The following is an 18,403-nucleotide window of genomic DNA, read 5'->3' as shown; positions in this document are numbered from 1 at the left end:
ACAAGCTGTGCAATCTTATTTTTTTGGTGCCTCTCGCCACCCACACCTCTCACTTTCTCTCAGTGGCATGATGCTAATAAATACACCCACAATTTTTTTTTATAAATAAATAAATAAATAATCAAATTAACAAAGAAATGTAAACATTAAAAAAAAAAAAGTGATTTTTAAATTAAGTCCAATTTTGTTTTATTTGCTATTTGTTTTTTCCCCCCTGTGGACATTTTAAAAAGTGAATGCTTGCTGTTTAATTGACTATTGAGATTTTGCCACATACTGTTTATTCAATGGGAAGTGATGGGTTAAAATTAATAAATACCACGTCCACAACTAAATAAAAATATTGAAAATGATAAACAGTCTGGGTATTTAATTGTTTTTCCCACATACTCCAAATGGTACGCCATTGGAGCTATGTGTGAAAAACACAATTAAGTTAAGTTCAGCCCCTCACCCCCATCCAAATACAAATAAATAACAAATGCTACAAAAAGAGAAAAGAAAAAAAATGTTAAAATAAATAAATACATTTAAAAAAATATTGAAATTACTATTAGTAAAGTGAATTGACCGATTAAGGCGTGCAAAGATCAGTTGGATTGGCTGCTATTTGTCACTGTCTTACATTTAAACTATTTCACATTTGACCTTTGTGATCATAATCACAGAAGAGTGCGTTGAGCAGAAATGCCTTATGAGGAACATATATCAAAACGCTTTACAATTGTATATTGAAAGTGGGCCATTTTTACAGGTTTGGGTGGTAGGCCTACATCTCACCAAAAAGAGAACACGTTTTTGTCCTTAGCAGGCTGACACTGACATCGCACACCAATCTAACTCACCATCGCAACGGTTCTTCTCTCAGCCTCGTCTCCGTGTCATTCACCATTTCACTATAGCCCTAAATAAAGTGAAAGGAGCAGCACATCTCCTCTGAAACAAACGCCAAGGAGAAAAGAGGCAGAGCACAGACCAAGAACCCCCCCGGGCAGCAGGGGGCGACCGTGCTCACTGGCGACCCCGCCGACGGCTCTCAGGTGGCGTCGTCGTCGTCTTCGTCGTCCATGTGGTAGTTGAGGGTGATGACGGCGCTGATGAACTCGCCCAGCTCAACAAAGTCGGCGGTGATGATGTTGATGCCGCTCTCGCCGGGCCTCTGAGACCGGATCCACTGCATCATTCCCGGCAAAGCCCTGCGGGGCACATTGTTTGCAATTCGCATTATAGCTCATTATAATATCATTGTGATTTTTTTTTTATTCTGTTTAATTACTTTTTAGAAAGTATTAAAAACACACAAGGAATGTGGCATCTCAGTCACAACCTGTCCACGAAACACGAAAACGACAATGACCAGCAGGAGGACACAGAAAGGGAAGCCCGTTTTTTTTTGTGTGTGTGTGTTATTATTTATTTATTTATTTATTTATTTATTATGATTTGGGGGGGGGCAAACTAGTTTGTTAGTTTTTCTTTTTTCAAAAATGCTTTGAATTTGTTTTGTATCAGTTTTAGTTTTTTTAAATATATAAAAAGTAACTAAATATTGTGTAATAAAATACAGTAGACTGCAATTCTTAACTCAACAACTGACCTTCCTTCTTCTGTAGTTACAAATACAGAAAATACTGAAATAAATACTTTTAATATGAACCCAAAAGTTCATATATGATATTAATTGACGACGACGAAACATTTACCATAATTGTAGTTAATCTTGATTAGTGTTACAATCATAAGATTTCGTTCAATTAGTTTTCTTTTTTTTTCTTAAGCATTTTTGTTTTTATTTCATGGACAAAAATATTTTCAATTTTAGTGTTTGTTATTTCACTCATTTTTGTTAACCAAATAAGAATTCTGAAAGTTCAACTACGGAGAGTAAATTTACTCAACAGGAGACTCTAGGGACCAAAATGATGGCGTGCTGCAGACAAGTAGAGACTGTGGAGTATGAAGGCCTTTTCACACTACACTCAGTCTTCTTCGTGTTTATCTTGGGCAATCTGCACTTTTACTTGTGTTTTTACTAGGGATGTAAAAATTAGTGCGTTAATATCAAGTTCACTTAAAGTTCCTTTAATACAACTAATATTTTTTTAATGCTCAATCAACGCCTGCCCCTTGCACTGTGCTGTCATCAATGTCCAACATTAAACGCTCATGCCATCTACTGGCAGAAAAATTACATCAACACAAATTAATATCTCACGTTATTTTTTTACAGCACAGTACATCATTCTTGAAATTAATTTATGAATTACTGTACTATAAAATTACTGTATTAATGTACTAAAAGACAACCATATTTGTATTGGGTTAAAATATTGTTTCCACTTTATGTTAGCAAGAGGGGATTATTGAACATTTTATTTTATTTTATTGTACATTTAGACCAGATATATAAAATGTGTGATTAATCATGAGTTAATTACTGAAGTCAAGCAATTCATTAAGATTAAAAAATGTAATCGAATGACAGCTCTCGTTTTACCAAATTTCACGGGTTTTTCCTAGGCCCTTTACCCATAACCATTTACTGGTACACAATTTAGTGCAAATAATGTGGAACTGATTTGAAAAAAACTAAACAATGTTTACTTCACTGCTCACTCAGCTGAAAGCAGAACCTCCACCAAGGCTGAGCCATCTTAATTGATATTTTGGACACCTTCAAGATGCACTTGAGAGGTTCATGCATTATAGAATGAGAAAGAAACCAAAGTTAAAAAAAAAAAAATCCAGACTTTTATCTGTTCCACATCAATATTGTATGTGTCCTCCACAAGGGCGATGTTGATCTTTTATTATTCTGTTTCAATAAAATACTCTGTACAATCCAAGGAGAAGTCTGCCAAACTGCTGGCAGATATTGTGAAGCTAAATGTCATCAACAACCACTTTAGTAAACTAAACCGATTTACTTTGCATTACTTTTCATACACAGTTTTACAAATTTCTCTACAGAACATGATTACCTTTCTGTGATTGTCTCTCTGAGTCCACTGGCCACGCCTTTCATCACTGTGCTGGCCTTCGGTGTGAGGACCACCTGAGAAACAAAGAAGGTCCCCTTCCTCCTGCAGGAGACAATTTTTATAATAAAATAATAATGTGCATAAATACTACATGATAGAGAAATGAATGTGAACCACAGCAAGAATAATCAACACAGCGTCGTAGTAGCACAATAACTTTACAATATTTTGATTTTTAGGAATTTTAGAATGGCGGTCAGCTTGACCCACAACATAAGAAGCACATTGAGGTAAATCTTCCAGAAAATGACAGTGACGCTATTAATTGCGCACCTGCGGTCAGTGACAGAGGCTTGGAGGAACTGAACCAGCTTCTCCGGGTCGGTGGTGTTGGCCCAGGGGGAGGGCATCATCTGGCCGGGCCACAGGAAGGGCACATCCAGGGCCATGGGGTGGTGGTAGAAGACCAGCACCTGGTACTCCTTCTCCCACAGATACTGCAGACTCACCTGAGGACACGGGGACGGACGAATGAATGTAAAAATACTGCAGAACATCGATGCTTTTACCATAGATGCTAGCTCAACTGTTTTGTAAACATTTGAAATACTTCAAACAACATGTTCTTAAAAAAAATAGATAGTAGTAGACTACGGAAGCGTATTGCATTCACTTGGAAAAAAAAATCCTGTTTTTCTGACTAATTTTTTTGGGGAGCTTTGTTTTTTTTGAGTAATATAATATTTTTTTCTGTTTTTCTGAATATTTTTTTTCTGTTTTACTGAATATTTCTTTCTGTCATAAAAAAACAAAAATTCCAAAAAACAGAAAAAAAACACAGGGGGGAAAAATTATTAAAAAAAAACAAAAAAAACCATAAAAAAATATTCCAAAAAACAGAGCACCAACTTCTGTTTTTCAGAGTAATTTTTTTTTTGGACCTCTGAACTCCAAATGACTTGGTGCAGACCTGTTTAACTCATTGACTGCCATTGACGGAAAAATACGTCAAATAATGCATTTTTGCTGGGCTGGCAGTGAATGTGTTAAACACAATGTGCCAATATATTTTGTGATTATATTGCAGCATCATTTTTTCCTTTTTTCTTTTTTTAAGGCAAATTTTGCTTAAAAATCCGTCAATTTTGGTTACATCTCATCTTAACTCATTGACTGCCATTGACGGAAAAAGACGTCAAATAATGCATTTTTGCTGGGCTGGCAGTGAATGTGTTATATGACTGGATAACCGGTAGCCCATACACACCAGTGCAAGCCGTTGAAGTCACAGGGCGGCCATCTTGTTACGCCCACGTCACAAGCAGACTGCTGTATAAACTATACGGTATACGTACAGATGAGACATATGCAGCTCGAGGCGGGGTGGGGTGTTTCTGCCGGCGTGGTCACTAAGATGGCCGCCCCGTGACTTCAAATGCTTGCACTGGCGTGTATGGGCTTTCGGCTATCCAATCATAAATACAGGTCAGTGGTCTGAAACAAGTCACTTGGAGTTCAGAGGTCCAAAAAACAAATTACTTATTTATTTTTTTTCTGTTTTTTGGAATAATGTTTTTTCCCGTTTTTCGGAGTAATTTTTCCCCCCCCTGTTTTTCGGAGTAATATTTTTTTTCCGTTTTTTTTAATTATATTCAGAAAAAAAAAAAAAAAAACTCAATAAAACAAAGCTCCCAAAAACATTAGTCAGAAAAACAGGAGATTTTTTTTTTTTTTTTCAAGTGAATGCAATACGCTTCCGTAGTAGACAGATACACTTTTAGTTTTTAAAGGGTTCATCAAGCGAGGCGTTCACAGGCTTACCTCCTGCGCAAAGACGACCGGGCAGAGCTTGTCCCCAAAAACATCCTTCAACATGGTCACCAGCTTCTCGTGGTGCAAGTTCTGCACGCCATAGAAGTGGTTGAAGTCCAGGAACACGACTTCTCTGGCGTGTGCCGACAGGAAGCTGCTGATCTGCTCCAGACCTTCTCTCACCTACAGAAAACGCACGTAGGAGGGATTCTTTTAGAACTAGAGCAAACCGCTAATCATAATTTGAATCAGCAGCAAATTACACACCTTCGGAGCAATCCGCCTCCTGCAGGTGCTTGAATTTTGATATTAAGAATCATGCATTATTCATGGAGAAAATCAGGAAAATGTGCCCTTCTCTCAATTGTAACATTTAATGGGCATTCATTGAAATATTCAGAAATGCAATAAATACTGGTGTAGATTACACTGCTAATGTTTTGTTTTGGAGAAGAAAAAAAAATACAATATGCACAAAGTAATGGGTTATAAAATATTTCCATCCCTCCATCCACCCATCCGTCCATCCGTCCATCCATCCATCCATCCATCTTGCTAGCTAGCTTGCTACCTATCCACCTTATGATACATTTTTCAAAATGTCACATAATTCAAGCCTGACATTAATTGACACCTCTGCCAAGGAGTTTGTGGCTAAGTGAGAAGGATTACGCAAAATCTACCGCAACAACAACCTTGACATTTTATCTTATTTCGCAGTAATGAAAGCTTGACTCCTAATGAAGACGTTCAATTTGCTGCTGATTCCAATTAAGACAAATGGTCGCCCGTGCTCTGCTGTTTGTGCCGTTCGAGTTAAATGAGCAGTTGGTATTCTTCCACAGGAAATGTTACTTCATTTTCAGTGAGTAAAGCAGAAACCTTAATGGGGAAATGTGGACACTTGTGCAATTTGGTGCTGATCCAACTTTAGATTCTTAAGCTTTGACAGATGTATGCGCACTACTGAGTGTCATTAGTTTGTGTGTTTATGAGCAGGATGATCCTACTAATTTCTCTGAAAATTAATAGACACTGGGCCAAGGAAGTGCATGTTACATTTTACAAGCTGTAAGATCAGGTCCTAATTTTTCACCCTGAAAATGACAAAATGGAGCCCACACTCAGATCACATTTAAATGTAAAATTATTTTTTATAAAAAGAAAATACATTGTAGGCTACTAATAATATACACAGATTTAATTACAGTAACTTGATTATTATTATATTTCATTCAATTATCAGTTATTTTTTATTATATACGGAAATATTTAATATATAAGTGATCATTAAATGATGTCTTGTTTTCCTGTGTCCCATGTTCATGTGTTTGCCTAACTTTGATTTTGTCTACCTTGTCACCTGTCTACCAATCAGCCTCGTTGTCTCATCACTTTGTTTGTATTAAATTCCTGCGACTCTTTCAGCCTGTGTTGGTTCATTGTTGTCACGCGTCCTTGTCACATTATGTCATTTTTGTCTTTTGGAGTGAGTCATTCCTTGTGTTTTGTTGTTACTTTGTATCTTGCTTTTTGGATTGATAATTAGTTTTTTTTGTTGTTTTTTTTGTTTTTTTTTTAAATCTGTTGCAGTATTTTTTTTTCACTTATTGGACTTTTTTTTTTTTTTTTTATGTTTTTCCTCTGCCTAGCCAATCCTTCTGCATTTGAGTCAACTACTCTACCACTACAATGAAAACCTTCATCCTTACATTGACAGAAAGACAGAGACAGACATCTAGACGGATGTTGCGAAAGTGTACTGACCGTGGCACTGAAGAGACCATGGGCAAAGAAGAGCTCGTTTTCTGGGTCTCGGGGTTTGGTGGAGATGCGCAGGTCAAAGAAGCGGACGCCGGCCTCCAGCTGGCTGTTGAAGTTCATGGTCTGCGTGGCTAACCACTTCCTCATCAGCTTCTTGGCCACTGTGCCGAAAACCGACACAAAGTTCTGCACCGTCTCGGGCTGCTCGGGGCCCACGGGGGACGCCTCGTCGATGTAGAAGCTGAAAGAGTCATGGGAACCTGGAGGTGACGCACACAAACAAAGACAGCCTTCAGGAATCGTCGTACTGTATCCGTGTGGCCTGCAAGGGATGAAAGCGCGGGGTTAGAATTAGCCCGGCGCCATGGCAACAACTTGTCTGAATAACAACATCAGGGTTGTTAAGTCATGAACCTAAACAACTTGAAAGCATTTCCAGCACACCATCATCCACAACAGAAGATAAAAACAACTCAGCATTGCTATCAATGATGAGTTGTTGTTTTTTTTCCTTACTTTGATTTCTTACATCTTTTATAATAGTTCTCTAGTACAGAAGGAGAATATAGAAATTTTCAATATGTTTGTAAACAAGCCGCAGATACAATGAAAACAACAGAATTGAGTCCCAGAATTTAACCCTATGGAACACCATTTGTTCCGTTATACACTTGAATTCATATTGTGCATATTCTTGCTTTCTTTTGCTCGACATATACTCAACAAAAATATAAACGCAGCACTTTTGTTTATTCTTATGAGATTAACGCCAAGATCACATACACTTATCATAATTTCTCTCAAATATTGTTCACAAACCAGTCTAAATCTGATAGTGAGCACTTCTCCTTTGCCTAGATAATGCACTCCACCTCACAGGTGTGCCATATCAAGATTGGGGGGGGGTTACCCCAGAAAACAGTCAGTACTGACTAGTTTTCTGAGTCCCCAGACCACCCCACGATAAAAAAAATAAAATAAAATAAACTGCACCTTTCTGATTGGTCTTTTATTGTGGGCAGTCTAAGGCACACCTGTGCACTAATCATGGTGTCGAATCAGCATCTTGATATGGCACACCTGTGAGGTGGGATGGATTACCTCGGCAACACAGATTTAGACTGGTTTGTGAACAATATTTAAGAGAAATGGTGATTTTGTGTATGTGGAAGAAGTTTTAGATCTTTGAGTTCATCACATAAAAATGGGAGCAAAAACAAACGTGTGGTATTTATACTTTTAAGTGTAGTATAAAGGGATTACAATAATAAATAAATCACAAGACGTACCATCACAACAGCCACACATCGACTACTGAGCGCACCAAAAAATGCAGCGTGCTGCCCAAACGGGGCGTATCATCACAAATTATTCGAGTCGGGTGCATTATGAGCTCTGCCAAACTCCTGAGACTGACTCGCCCAACCCCTGCGCGTTCAATCGAACCCGGGTTAAGAACCACTGCTCTCGCGATAGGTGAAGCTATATGATCCCCAATGGGAAAGATGCCGGCTGAATTCCTGATCATGAAAATCATCCCTCTTGTGTTATGGTCTGAAGGTTTCGTGTCCTGATACGACCTACTGCAGTGTGTGTGTATGTCACGTTACACAAACCAGACAAATTGTTTGATCATTCGCCTGCTTGTTCTCATTTCTGCAATCGATTCCCCATCCTCTGTTTTTATTTTTTTCTCATCACAGGCCTGTTCAGTCTCACACAGTAACAACACGTACGCACACACTTAAAACAAACAGACAGATACACAGAGACAGAACGAAGCCTCCAGTCCAACGTCGGTTCCGTGGCAAGCTTTTTGGAGACGTTTCGGGACAAATGAGAATTGACAGCTGGGGCGGGTGGGCACCGCAGCCAGGGTCACGTCGGGAAGCGGAGCATGACCCCAACGAGCTCGAACAGCTGGAGCTAAAGTTACCGCCGGGAAAGATTTATCTTCACTATTTAAGGGTTGGCCAACTGAACAGACAAACAAACAAGCAGCAAATCAACATTTTCACTGTCGTCTAAAACGACCTATCAAATGTCTGGATATTTGAACTGCATGCATAAGTGAAAGGTTGTTAATCAATTGTCTAGTTTTTTCCAAAATATTCATTCACTACAAATCTGTTCTATATCTTTTTGTAACATTTTTATTCAATGGTGTGCCGTGAGATTGTTGATTCGGCAGTCTTACCAATTCAACATCTAATCATCATTGATCTCTCTCTTTTTGTTAAAATATATTTTGTGCATACGTGTGCGTGCGTGCGTGTGCATGCGTGCGTGTGCGCGTATGTTCGTGCGTGTAAATTTATACTCATTAATTCACCTAAAATCTAATAAAAATCCCATTACCCTTCACCTTAACCGGATACTTCAGAGTCTCGCCAGAGTCGTGAAGTTCAGAAGGTCAGGAGACCAGAGGAAAGGTCAAAGAAAAGAAAGATAAATCAAAGTGAAATCCAGCACCGACTAAATACCTCCTGCCATCCACATGGTTACAAAATCAAAGTCTTACACCAACCCCAGAAGCCTCTAAATTCCAACAAATTAAGGAGATCTCAAGAGACCAGAGGAAAAAACTAAGATTGGTTTTTTTTCTAATGAAAAGTATGTGCATTGGCACAGTAAAGATTGGCACAAAAAAATGTTCTACCTGTCACTGTACGTCACTAGCATAGATAGATGAACAAAGATACTTTATATTTATTTGTATTTGGACAAGTTTACTAAATTTGGATATGTATATTCAGTAACAACACACTTACAACACATCATGCTTATCAAAACAGATTGTAATGGATTCAAAAGTCCCCAAGGCAAGGAAATAAAGCTGCATTACAAATTAAGAATGCTCTTAAAAGTGTATGTCATGAAGCTTGTGCATTATGTTGCCATGCAGGAAAACACACACACACACACACCATCACAGTGGAACATTTTTAAGCCCTGAGGGTTTGACTATCCTGCCAAACTGTCCACAAGAGCCGAGAGAGACGCAAGCTGTAGTCGAGTAAATGCTTGTGAGGATGAACAGAAATGAGGGGAGAAGATGAGATGAGGAGATAAAGAGGATGTGAGAGGAGGAAACGTGGGGAGGATTTAAGGAGATGATGACATAAAATAAGGAAGTGGGATTTAAGAAGATGGAGAGAATATGGGGGAGCTAATAAGGAGATGAGAAACAGATGGCTAATGTGTGACAGGAAATAAGTGTAGTGGTAAAAGATGAGGAGATTAGAGGAAATCGGAAATGACGAGAGAATTTTAAGAAATATGTAAAAGAAAATAAGGGGATGACTGTAGGTTTGGAGAGGGCAAACAAGATAAAAAATAAGTGCAAGGAAAAGGATAATAAAAGTATTTGAGCAGATGAGAGGAGTGAAATGAGAGTAAAAAGATCAAATATGAGGAGATAATTTGGTGAGGATTCAGTTTGAGGAGATGAGGATGCAAGATGAGAGATGAAGAGAGTGAATGACAATTTCAAGTATTTAAGAAAAAGAGAGAAGATGCGGGAGGAAATGAAATGATCATTTAAGGTGAGGAGATAAGCGGAGAAATAAGGAGAGGACTGAAGATAAATGAAATTGGTGATGAGGCATTGCGGAGGTGGAGAAGAAAATACATGACAGATCATATGAGATCAGAAGAGGGACTTTATTATGAGATGAAGTAAGGAAATTAAGACAAATGTGGAACTGAGATAAGATGAGAAAAGAAATGAGCGAGGTTTGAAGAGATGTGGAAGAGCAACCAGAATTGATGATCAAGCGACGAAATTGGAGCAGATGAGAAGATGAGGATAGAATTCAGTGAGGCGAGATGAGAAAATGAGGATATTTCGAGAAATGATTTGAGGAGATGGGAAATAGCAAATGAAGAGGGGATGAGAGGAAATGAGGGAAGAAATAAAGAGACAACTTGAGAAGATGAGGAAGGAGGAGAATGAGTTGATGATTGATGGAAATAAAATAGAAGAATGAAGATGCAAGGACAATAAGAGATAATGAGGAGAGATGAGAAAAAAGATGTGGAAAGGGATTTTTATGACGACATGAGGAATGAAATGAAGAGACAATGTGAGGAAATGAGGAGAATGAGTTGAAGATAAGGAAATCCGACAAGATGATGGGAGGAAACAAGGGAAGGAAATGAGAAGATAATGAGGAAAGGAATGAAATTGGGGAATTGAGATGAAGAGAGAAAAAATGACGGTAGGAAATTAGGAGACGAAATGAGAAGATGAGGACATGAAATAACACAAAAAGATAATGGGAGCAAATGAGGACAGGAAGAGATGAGGATTCAAAAAAAAAAAAAAATCAGGAGAGAATGACCAGAATGAGATGAGGAGACATAAAGAAAATACAAAGTTACCAGTTCTCATACAAATAGAAAACAAGTGACACGCATTTGAACAGAGTGAGTCTCATTGTCAAACATTGCTTCCTCGTCCCTGAAGCACACCCATGGAGCAGCATTGAAATCCAGCATGTGGACATCCATTCCCTTCAATCCCCCGTACACTTTTATCCCGCTCCCAGTCTAAAAATAGCTTTGGATGTGCACACGGCTACCTGGCTCAACTGCCTTTTATCGGTTTTTCCTCCCAAAACCACACACACACAAACACATGCTGCCCGTGTACCTACTGGACTTTTAGAATGAAGACAAATGCCCTCCTGTGGGGAAACTCAATTAGCCGGCAGCACCGCGACCGAGGCCGCCTGTGTAGAAAATCCATACGAAATCATTTTCTGACGGCTTGTAAGACATCTGGATACAGGATTTCAGCAGGAATGTTTGCAGGATTGCCAAAAAAAAAAACCCCACCAAGAATCTATTTTCAGTCTCCCCAAACATTTGAGTGCACTGGCAACTGATAGGCATCATCGGCATCATCCTCCTTGTTTGGGGATTAGGAGGCAAGCGCGCCATCCAGTCAAGGGATTAAAGTCTCCTCTTTCACAGGAAGCCGGAAAGACACAAAATACTTCTTCTGCTTCTGCCTCTTCTTCTTTTATTGCCTCTGTTTGTCGATATGTACCCCACAATTGACACTTTCCCAAGTCAGATGGGATAGACTCCAGCTCACCCCTGACCTCAGCAAGGACAAGAAACTGTTGCCTGTACTGTTTATTTCTTCTATCTTAAGCATGTTAGCTCACTGGATTTGGTCTCAATACTAATAACAATGTCATGTCCGGGAAAATAGCCCTTGGTTTAAAAATGACTAATTTAAATGCAAATGTGGGCCTAATAGAAAATTGCCAATCCAAATGGAGCGAACATCGCTTTCTGCTCGTTCCACAGTCACGTCCAAAACAAATGCAGTCCAGTGTAATGACGCCAGATTGGTTTCATGGTGAGTGGTGGCATAACCAAATGTGAATTCACACAGTATCTGGCAGCATACTGTACCTCTGTTGGCCACCACACTGCGAAACAAGCTGCAGTCATCTTCTAGTAACTGCAGAAAATAGCCCACTGGGATGTGGGGGGTGGGGTCATATGGGGACTGGAACAAGAAATTGCTCTAATATAGGCGAGGGGAAAACAGTTACTGTAGCAATTGACTTGTATTTAAAATGTTCATCTGCAATATGTTTTCACATGACTTTAGTAGAAAACTACAAAAAAAAAGAACAAAAAATATGAAACATAATTAGACAGGGTGGGGGAAAATCAATTGTTGAATTATGATGCTGCGATTGGCTGGCAACCAGTCCAGGGTGTCCCCCGCCTACTGCCCAGAGCCAGCTGAGATAGGCTCCAGCACCCCCCGCGACCCTTGTGAGGAATAAACGGTCAAGAAAATGGATGGATGGATGGATGGATGGATGGATGGATGGATGGATGGATGGATGGATGGATGGATGGATGGATGGATGGATTATGATGAGCACTCAACTTGAATTTCTTATCTCCAATTGCAAAAATGAATAAAACTAATTTAGTCAAAATATAGTATAGACTATAGTTAGATTTTTAAGTTTCTTTTTGCTTTTTCTTTCAGTTGTCCAGTTGTATTTATTTATTTATTTATTTATTTATTTTAATAATACTTTTGTTTTGTTTTTTAAATTAATTGCAGGCTAACAGTTTTCTCGCTCGGCGTTCCTCAGGGTTATGTGTTGGGGACCCCTTTTTTTCTTAAAAAAAGAAAGAAAAAAAAAGAAAAAAGAAAAGAAAAAAAAGTTCTTATTCACAAAACACATTCCAACGCCCCATTACTGGAAATCAGATTTATCACCCTACAATAAAATACAGTACGATACAAAACAACGTCCAATGTCTTGTTGAGCACAACTATTGTAGATCAGATTCGATAACCCTCTCACACTACTCTGAAATTGACATTGTACCTCAACAACAACAACAACAACAACAACAACAGGTGCTTTCTCTGCTCCAAATTTAGCAACTTGCAGACTGTCACACATAATGGTAGCAAGGCAATTGCAACCCTGAAGGTCACGTTAACGTGAAAGACAATAAACAATATTCATATTTATTTATGTACCTTCCCTAGAAATTAACTCGTCTGAATTTACTTCATTTTACCACAACAAGTGCATTGTATTTATCTCCTATTCAACGCGAACATTAAGCTTGTAGCTTTTCGATATATGACAAAGAATTATCATCCAAGGGAAATCAGGGGACAATAAAGCAACAAATCCATAATGATCCTTACTAATTTCCTGTCATACAGAAGGACGACAAGCGCAGCTGTGCTACCCTGGCAGCATGCAAACCAGGGACTGTTTGGCAACAGAGTCGCGTCATCGCACTCCTCGCTCGGCTCACGCTGTCGAGTACTCCAAATTGATAAAACACTCGAGTCGGGATTAGTCAGTCTGTGTCGTCTGGGGACATTTCCCCGCCTCGCAAAAATAAATAAATAACACGAGCCAGGCATCTGTTATCGGATGCCGAGGGACATCTATTGAGAAATCTGTCAAACTTTTTACACCGGGTCCCACCTCATTTTTTTTTTTTCATTTTCCAAGTACCACCACCATGACAACTTTAAAATACAGGAGGTGTCTTCATCAAAAACGAGTTTTTAGCCCTAATAAGCACATATATTATTGTTAGTCATTGTAACATTACTATTTTGAAATAATAATAAAATAAAAATGTATATTAAAATAAATACTTGACGGTTATACTGCACATAAAAGTTAAATGAAAATTGGACCCGGCACTGTAAATGAGGCGTTTCCTTCAAAGATATATCTCTCCAATAAACGACAATTCGATACGTATTTCAACTTTTTCATTTGGTTCGTTTTGATGCATTCACATCTTCCGATTTTCCAATTCAAATCGTTTACACCCCTACCACTAGAGAGAGCTCACATACCACTGTGGTACCACACTGCACCAACTTCATAAACATAACATCCTTCCATCAAAAATCAGGAATAATGGAGCTTTCTGAGGCAAAACAGCCTTGTTCAGTTGTTTCTTTGTTTTCGTCCCAGTTTGGGTCTCGCCTGAATAGAAGCTGGACACAATAAGTTTTCCCTGTGAGAAGAATTAGACATCAACTATCCAATAGCAACAAGGCGGTGGCCGCTAAAATAGAACTCTCCTCGGATTTGGAAATCTTGACAAACAAACTCTGCCAAACATGCAAACACAAAAAGCAAGAAGAGTAATCATCACGATGTGTTTATACAGAACATGGATCCAAACGGAGGAGCTGGGTAGGAGGAGAGCATCTGAGCTGCACCCCACCTCCCACCGCCGACACCCCCAGACACCCCAGTGGCAATGAGCAAGTAATGATAGCTAATTAAATGGGACAGAGCATGCTCCCATGCTGCTCGCTGTGTCGCAACTGGGCCACAATGAGGCGTGTGATTCAGCAAATTACAGCATGACTTATGACATGTCAATGCTGGTGTGTGGCTTCTGTCTTATAAGCAGTGGCGGGTCGTGCATTTGGTACCTGGGCCTTCAATGGGGGACTTAATTACCCAACTTAATCCACCTTGTAACACCACCACTATCACATTGCTCTGATAGAAGCCATCAGTACTATACAAAAAATGCCATAAACAACACATAGTGCTACGTATTAGGGCCCGACCGGCTGATTATTGGCCTTCAAACATCAGCCAAAACAATCGGCCAATTGGGCCAAACGGCCGATTATATTCCCCTTACAACGTTATCGAAGAAAACCAAATTTTTCGACGCTGTGAGAGCACCCTGAATGCACCATTTTGCTTGCATAGCATTAGCTACCGGCAAATGTATAGCGTATGTTATTCTGGTTATTCTGTTGTCCCCCAAGCATTCTCTAAGCTGTTTAATTACACCGCAGTTGGAGTTAACTGGGACACTAAACACACAATGTTAAGTATTACATCCCCTGTATATTTAAATACAAAACATGCTTTGTTTTTAAAACATCGCTAGCCTGGCGCTAATGCTAAAAGCGAAGATTGAATCCCATTCAAATCCTAACAGGAAGTTAGCATCGACGTCGGGAGTATTTAAGGTTGATGCTTTACAGCAGTTGATGTTTTACAGCATTTGTAAACAAGTAGGAATGGTTTTAATATTGATACATAAATCTATACAAATAACCTTCGATACTTCATAAAAAGTTTTGATAAGTTTATACTATGGACTTGTCATTCAAAGCAGAGAATCTTAATAGCGGAAATTTGTGCGCAAGTGAAAAGGAATTGGTGATGAGCGGTAATTTTATGCATTACATATATTTTTAAATAACTGGCAGATTAATCGGTAATCTGTTTATTTTCTGCCAAAAATCATATTGGCATAAGTTAGTGATTGTGTATACTGTTTTAAAACAAGCATCACTGGTCACTGTAAAATCAGATGTATTTTTGGACATGCAGGTAAAACAGCCATTTTAATACAATGACATTGTAGGAATTGGGACGTCAAGGACAAATGTTGATAAAAGCAAGGAATGGATGACTGTAAGGCTTTGATGGTTTACCATTAAAAAAAAAAAAATGCCCCCTAGTGGTTTGGAGCTGGATGGTGAAACCCTAACCCCACCCAAGCAATTAGGATTGCAATATTGTGGGAATTTATGGAAATTTGCAAGGATTCATAGAGGAATAGATTTATAGGTAGTTGCATACACCAACCACGCGTAGGCCTGCAGTATTAAAACAATTTGAGGGATAGGGATTAGGTGCAGCCACACATAGCAAAAATCCACAAATGACTCACAACCCCTAAAATTGACAATAGCTGCCTGAAGATGGTAGCAAAGCATGTTTTCTATCAAACAAAACTAATTCAAGCTTTTCCACTCCCGTAATAATAGTTCCTTGGTCACAAGATGCCACAAGATGGCGCCAAAGCAATAGTTTTATTTTGGCTTTGGCCCGATCACAAAAACAGCAAATAGGTGCATTTTCCTACAAATAACAGAGGGTATATGTTCACAAACAAACAAAACAACTACTTAACAAGCTTTTTTGAGAATGTGGGAGAAAGTCAGAGCTCCCAGATAGGCAAGCAAGCACAGGGATTCAAACTAGGATCTGCTGACTGAGTCCTACATGCCAAACAATACACAACTCTGCTGCCCTCACTCGAGAATAATAATAATAATTAAAAAAAAATCAATGGTGTGCAGCAGCATGAACGACAAATGATTGATAAGTCACCATTGCCATTATGGCTTCAGATTATTAATTGACTTGTAATAAGGTGTTGCATAAGGGGGGGTTGGGGTGGGGGGGGGGGGGGGTGTAAGGAGACCTGCCACCGATTGGTTGGCAACATCTAACACCTATTTCAATCGGTTTAATTATTTTATTCAAATGTGTGTGGCTACCACGCCTGTACAAAGTCTATTATGTGAATCTTTATATTTACACACTTTTTTTTACACCAATATTATTCGGATGCAGAGTACAGCTTATATCTATCTATGCCATGGAGTGTAAAATAATCAGTTAGTCACGTTGCGCAACAGGTCTTGTACATCCAAAAAGAGACTTCAATTGCGGTCTCGTTTTACAATGTTAGCGTCATACGACATTTCGAGGTTACGAACGGTGTTCGAGGAAGAATACACGTGCTACAAGTAGGCTACTGTTGTCATTTGATTGTTTTATATTCACGGACAAGTGCTTTTACATTCCAATATGTAATGTTTGACCTCACTACCGCGTTAGCGTAGGTTAGTGATTCAGACCTACGTACAGATTCATCGTAAAAGACCGCCTGTTAGAATGTGTCGGGATTTTCAAGCCACACAAACGGCAGCCGATGAAGCACATGGATTCACTTACCGGGGATGGCCAAGTTGGTGAGAGGGATGTTGTGCATGCTCTGCGGGAGACTCGACATCCAGTCGGCGAAGCGCAGGTCACTACTTCTCCCGTGAGACGAAGCCATGCCGCCGCCGCTGAAGCCGCCACCGCCGTTTCTCCAGGACCAAGCTTGCTTCGATGCCCACCTTTCTGCTTGCCTGGATGGAAGGATGGATGGAAGGATGGATGGAAGGATGGATGCCTATAGTGCGCGCTCCTCCTCCACCACCTCCTCCTCCTCCGCCCTTTCTGGACGCACACGCGCTCCACGCGCAAGTTAAGCGACAGTCCACATTGCACACACCCCTGGGCGGTGCACGTCTGCGGGGAGCACAATTATGATGATGAGATCGCCGCTTCTTCCTAACTGTATGTGCAGGCATTATCACAGTTACAGGCACATGGAGTAATACGTAAAAAGTACAATATTTTGTATTAAATGTTAATTCAAATGCTTCAATTTGAGTTTTTTTTTTTTTTTTTATCGCATTTGAATTTCCTATACGTATTAAAAAACACAACGAAAATTTGAAAATATGTTTAAGTTTGTTTGGGAAACAAATACTCCCGTGTTTCTGATTATTTTGGGGGGGATTTTTAGTGTTTGTATTATGTTTTATGAAATTTTTAGAATATTTTTTTCGCTGTTTTTGGAATATTTTCTGTCATAAAGAATACATTTCGAAAAATAAAAAATATTTGGAAAAACAATAAATAAAACAAACAAAAATTGATTCCAAAAATTCTAAAACAAATCCCCCACCATGTTAAACATGGCCACTAAATTACTAAACAAAAAACAAACAAACAAAAATCACTACAGACATAACATTGGTCTGTTATTTATTTAACAAATTATTGACCAATCTTCAGTGTTGAAAATGGCTTTATGTTCTATGGGAATCCCAGATTTCCTCAGCCCTGAGTGTCACTGGCGCATGTATTCTAGATTATACATTTCATATAGTCAGTATGTAAAATTTCCCCTTGAGCGACGAAAAGGAGTGAAGTGACTGAAGTCACATTCAAGTGATTCATGGAGATGTACAATTAAAGGTCACATTTAAACCCCATTAAATAAGAAGACAAACATGATCCCGACAAAGTTCAACGGCAGCATTGACAAGAATAAAAAATGATGTGCCCCATAAAACTTGAAACATTCAGAACCCGAGTTGTGACATATACTGCAATAATGTGTTGAGTGCCGCTTCAGGCGGGTCTATTGCAGGGTGACTCCAAAATGTGTTCTGGCAGCGCATGGTAGACTCAACACCTGGGGAAGACACCTATTCATCAGGGGACAGGTGTGGGGCATTCATTTGCATGGCAAATGTGGCTCAAATTGGAGGTATTAATTTGATAAGGACAGTGTCTTCATGTCTATTGTAATATCCATCCATCCATATCATATAGAGCTTGGTTTTCTCCATGGAATAAGGACAGCACAAGTGCAACATGACATTTGAAGTGATGGTGTTGGAAGTGCTACTGGAAGAAGCAAAAATAATAATTACTACT

The 18,403-nt window shown here is 39.1% G+C and overlaps 1 protein-coding gene across 1 annotated transcript; it reads right to left on the bottom strand.

Annotated features, from left to right (window-relative positions):
* Positions 1-511: 511 nt before the first annotated feature.
* On the bottom strand, positions 512-17,089 carry plcxd3 (phosphatidylinositol-specific phospholipase C, X domain containing 3). The gene is made up of 6 exons (XM_077522713.1): positions 16,862-17,089; positions 6,561-6,817; positions 4,803-4,976; positions 3,315-3,490; positions 2,982-3,083; positions 512-1,196 (listed from the first exon to the last, which is right to left on the bottom strand). The coding sequence occupies exons 1-6, from the start codon at positions 16,965-16,967 to the stop codon at positions 1,037-1,039; spliced, it is 975 nt and encodes a 324-aa protein (XP_077378839.1). The 5' UTR covers positions 16,968-17,089; the 3' UTR covers positions 512-1,036.
* Between the last annotated feature and the right edge of the window lie 1,314 nt (positions 17,090-18,403).

The sequence above is a fragment of the Festucalex cinctus genome, chromosome 5 (assembly GCF_051991245.1).
Source record: "Festucalex cinctus isolate MCC-2025b chromosome 5, RoL_Fcin_1.0, whole genome shotgun sequence".
NCBI classification, from domain to species: Eukaryota; Metazoa; Chordata; class Actinopteri; order Syngnathiformes; family Syngnathidae; genus Festucalex; species Festucalex cinctus.
The sequence above is the reverse complement of the archived record's forward strand: the minus strand, read 5'-3'. Positions and strand labels throughout refer to the sequence as shown.

Excerpts from the sequence above, each read along its gene's own strand:
- plcxd3 (XM_077522713.1), bottom strand. The coding sequence starts at position 16,967 with ATGGCTTCGTCTCACGGGAGAAGTAGTGACCTGCGCTTCGCCGACTGG. Across the intron at positions 6,818-16,861 it reads CACCAACTTGGCCATCCCCG|GTTCCCATGACTCTTTCAGC; the intron begins GTAAGTGAATCC and ends CGTCACCTCCAG. Across the intron at positions 4,977-6,560 it reads ATGGTCTCTTCAGTGCCACG|GTGAGAGAAGGTCTGGAGCA; the intron begins GTCAGTACACTT and ends CGTTTTCTGTAG.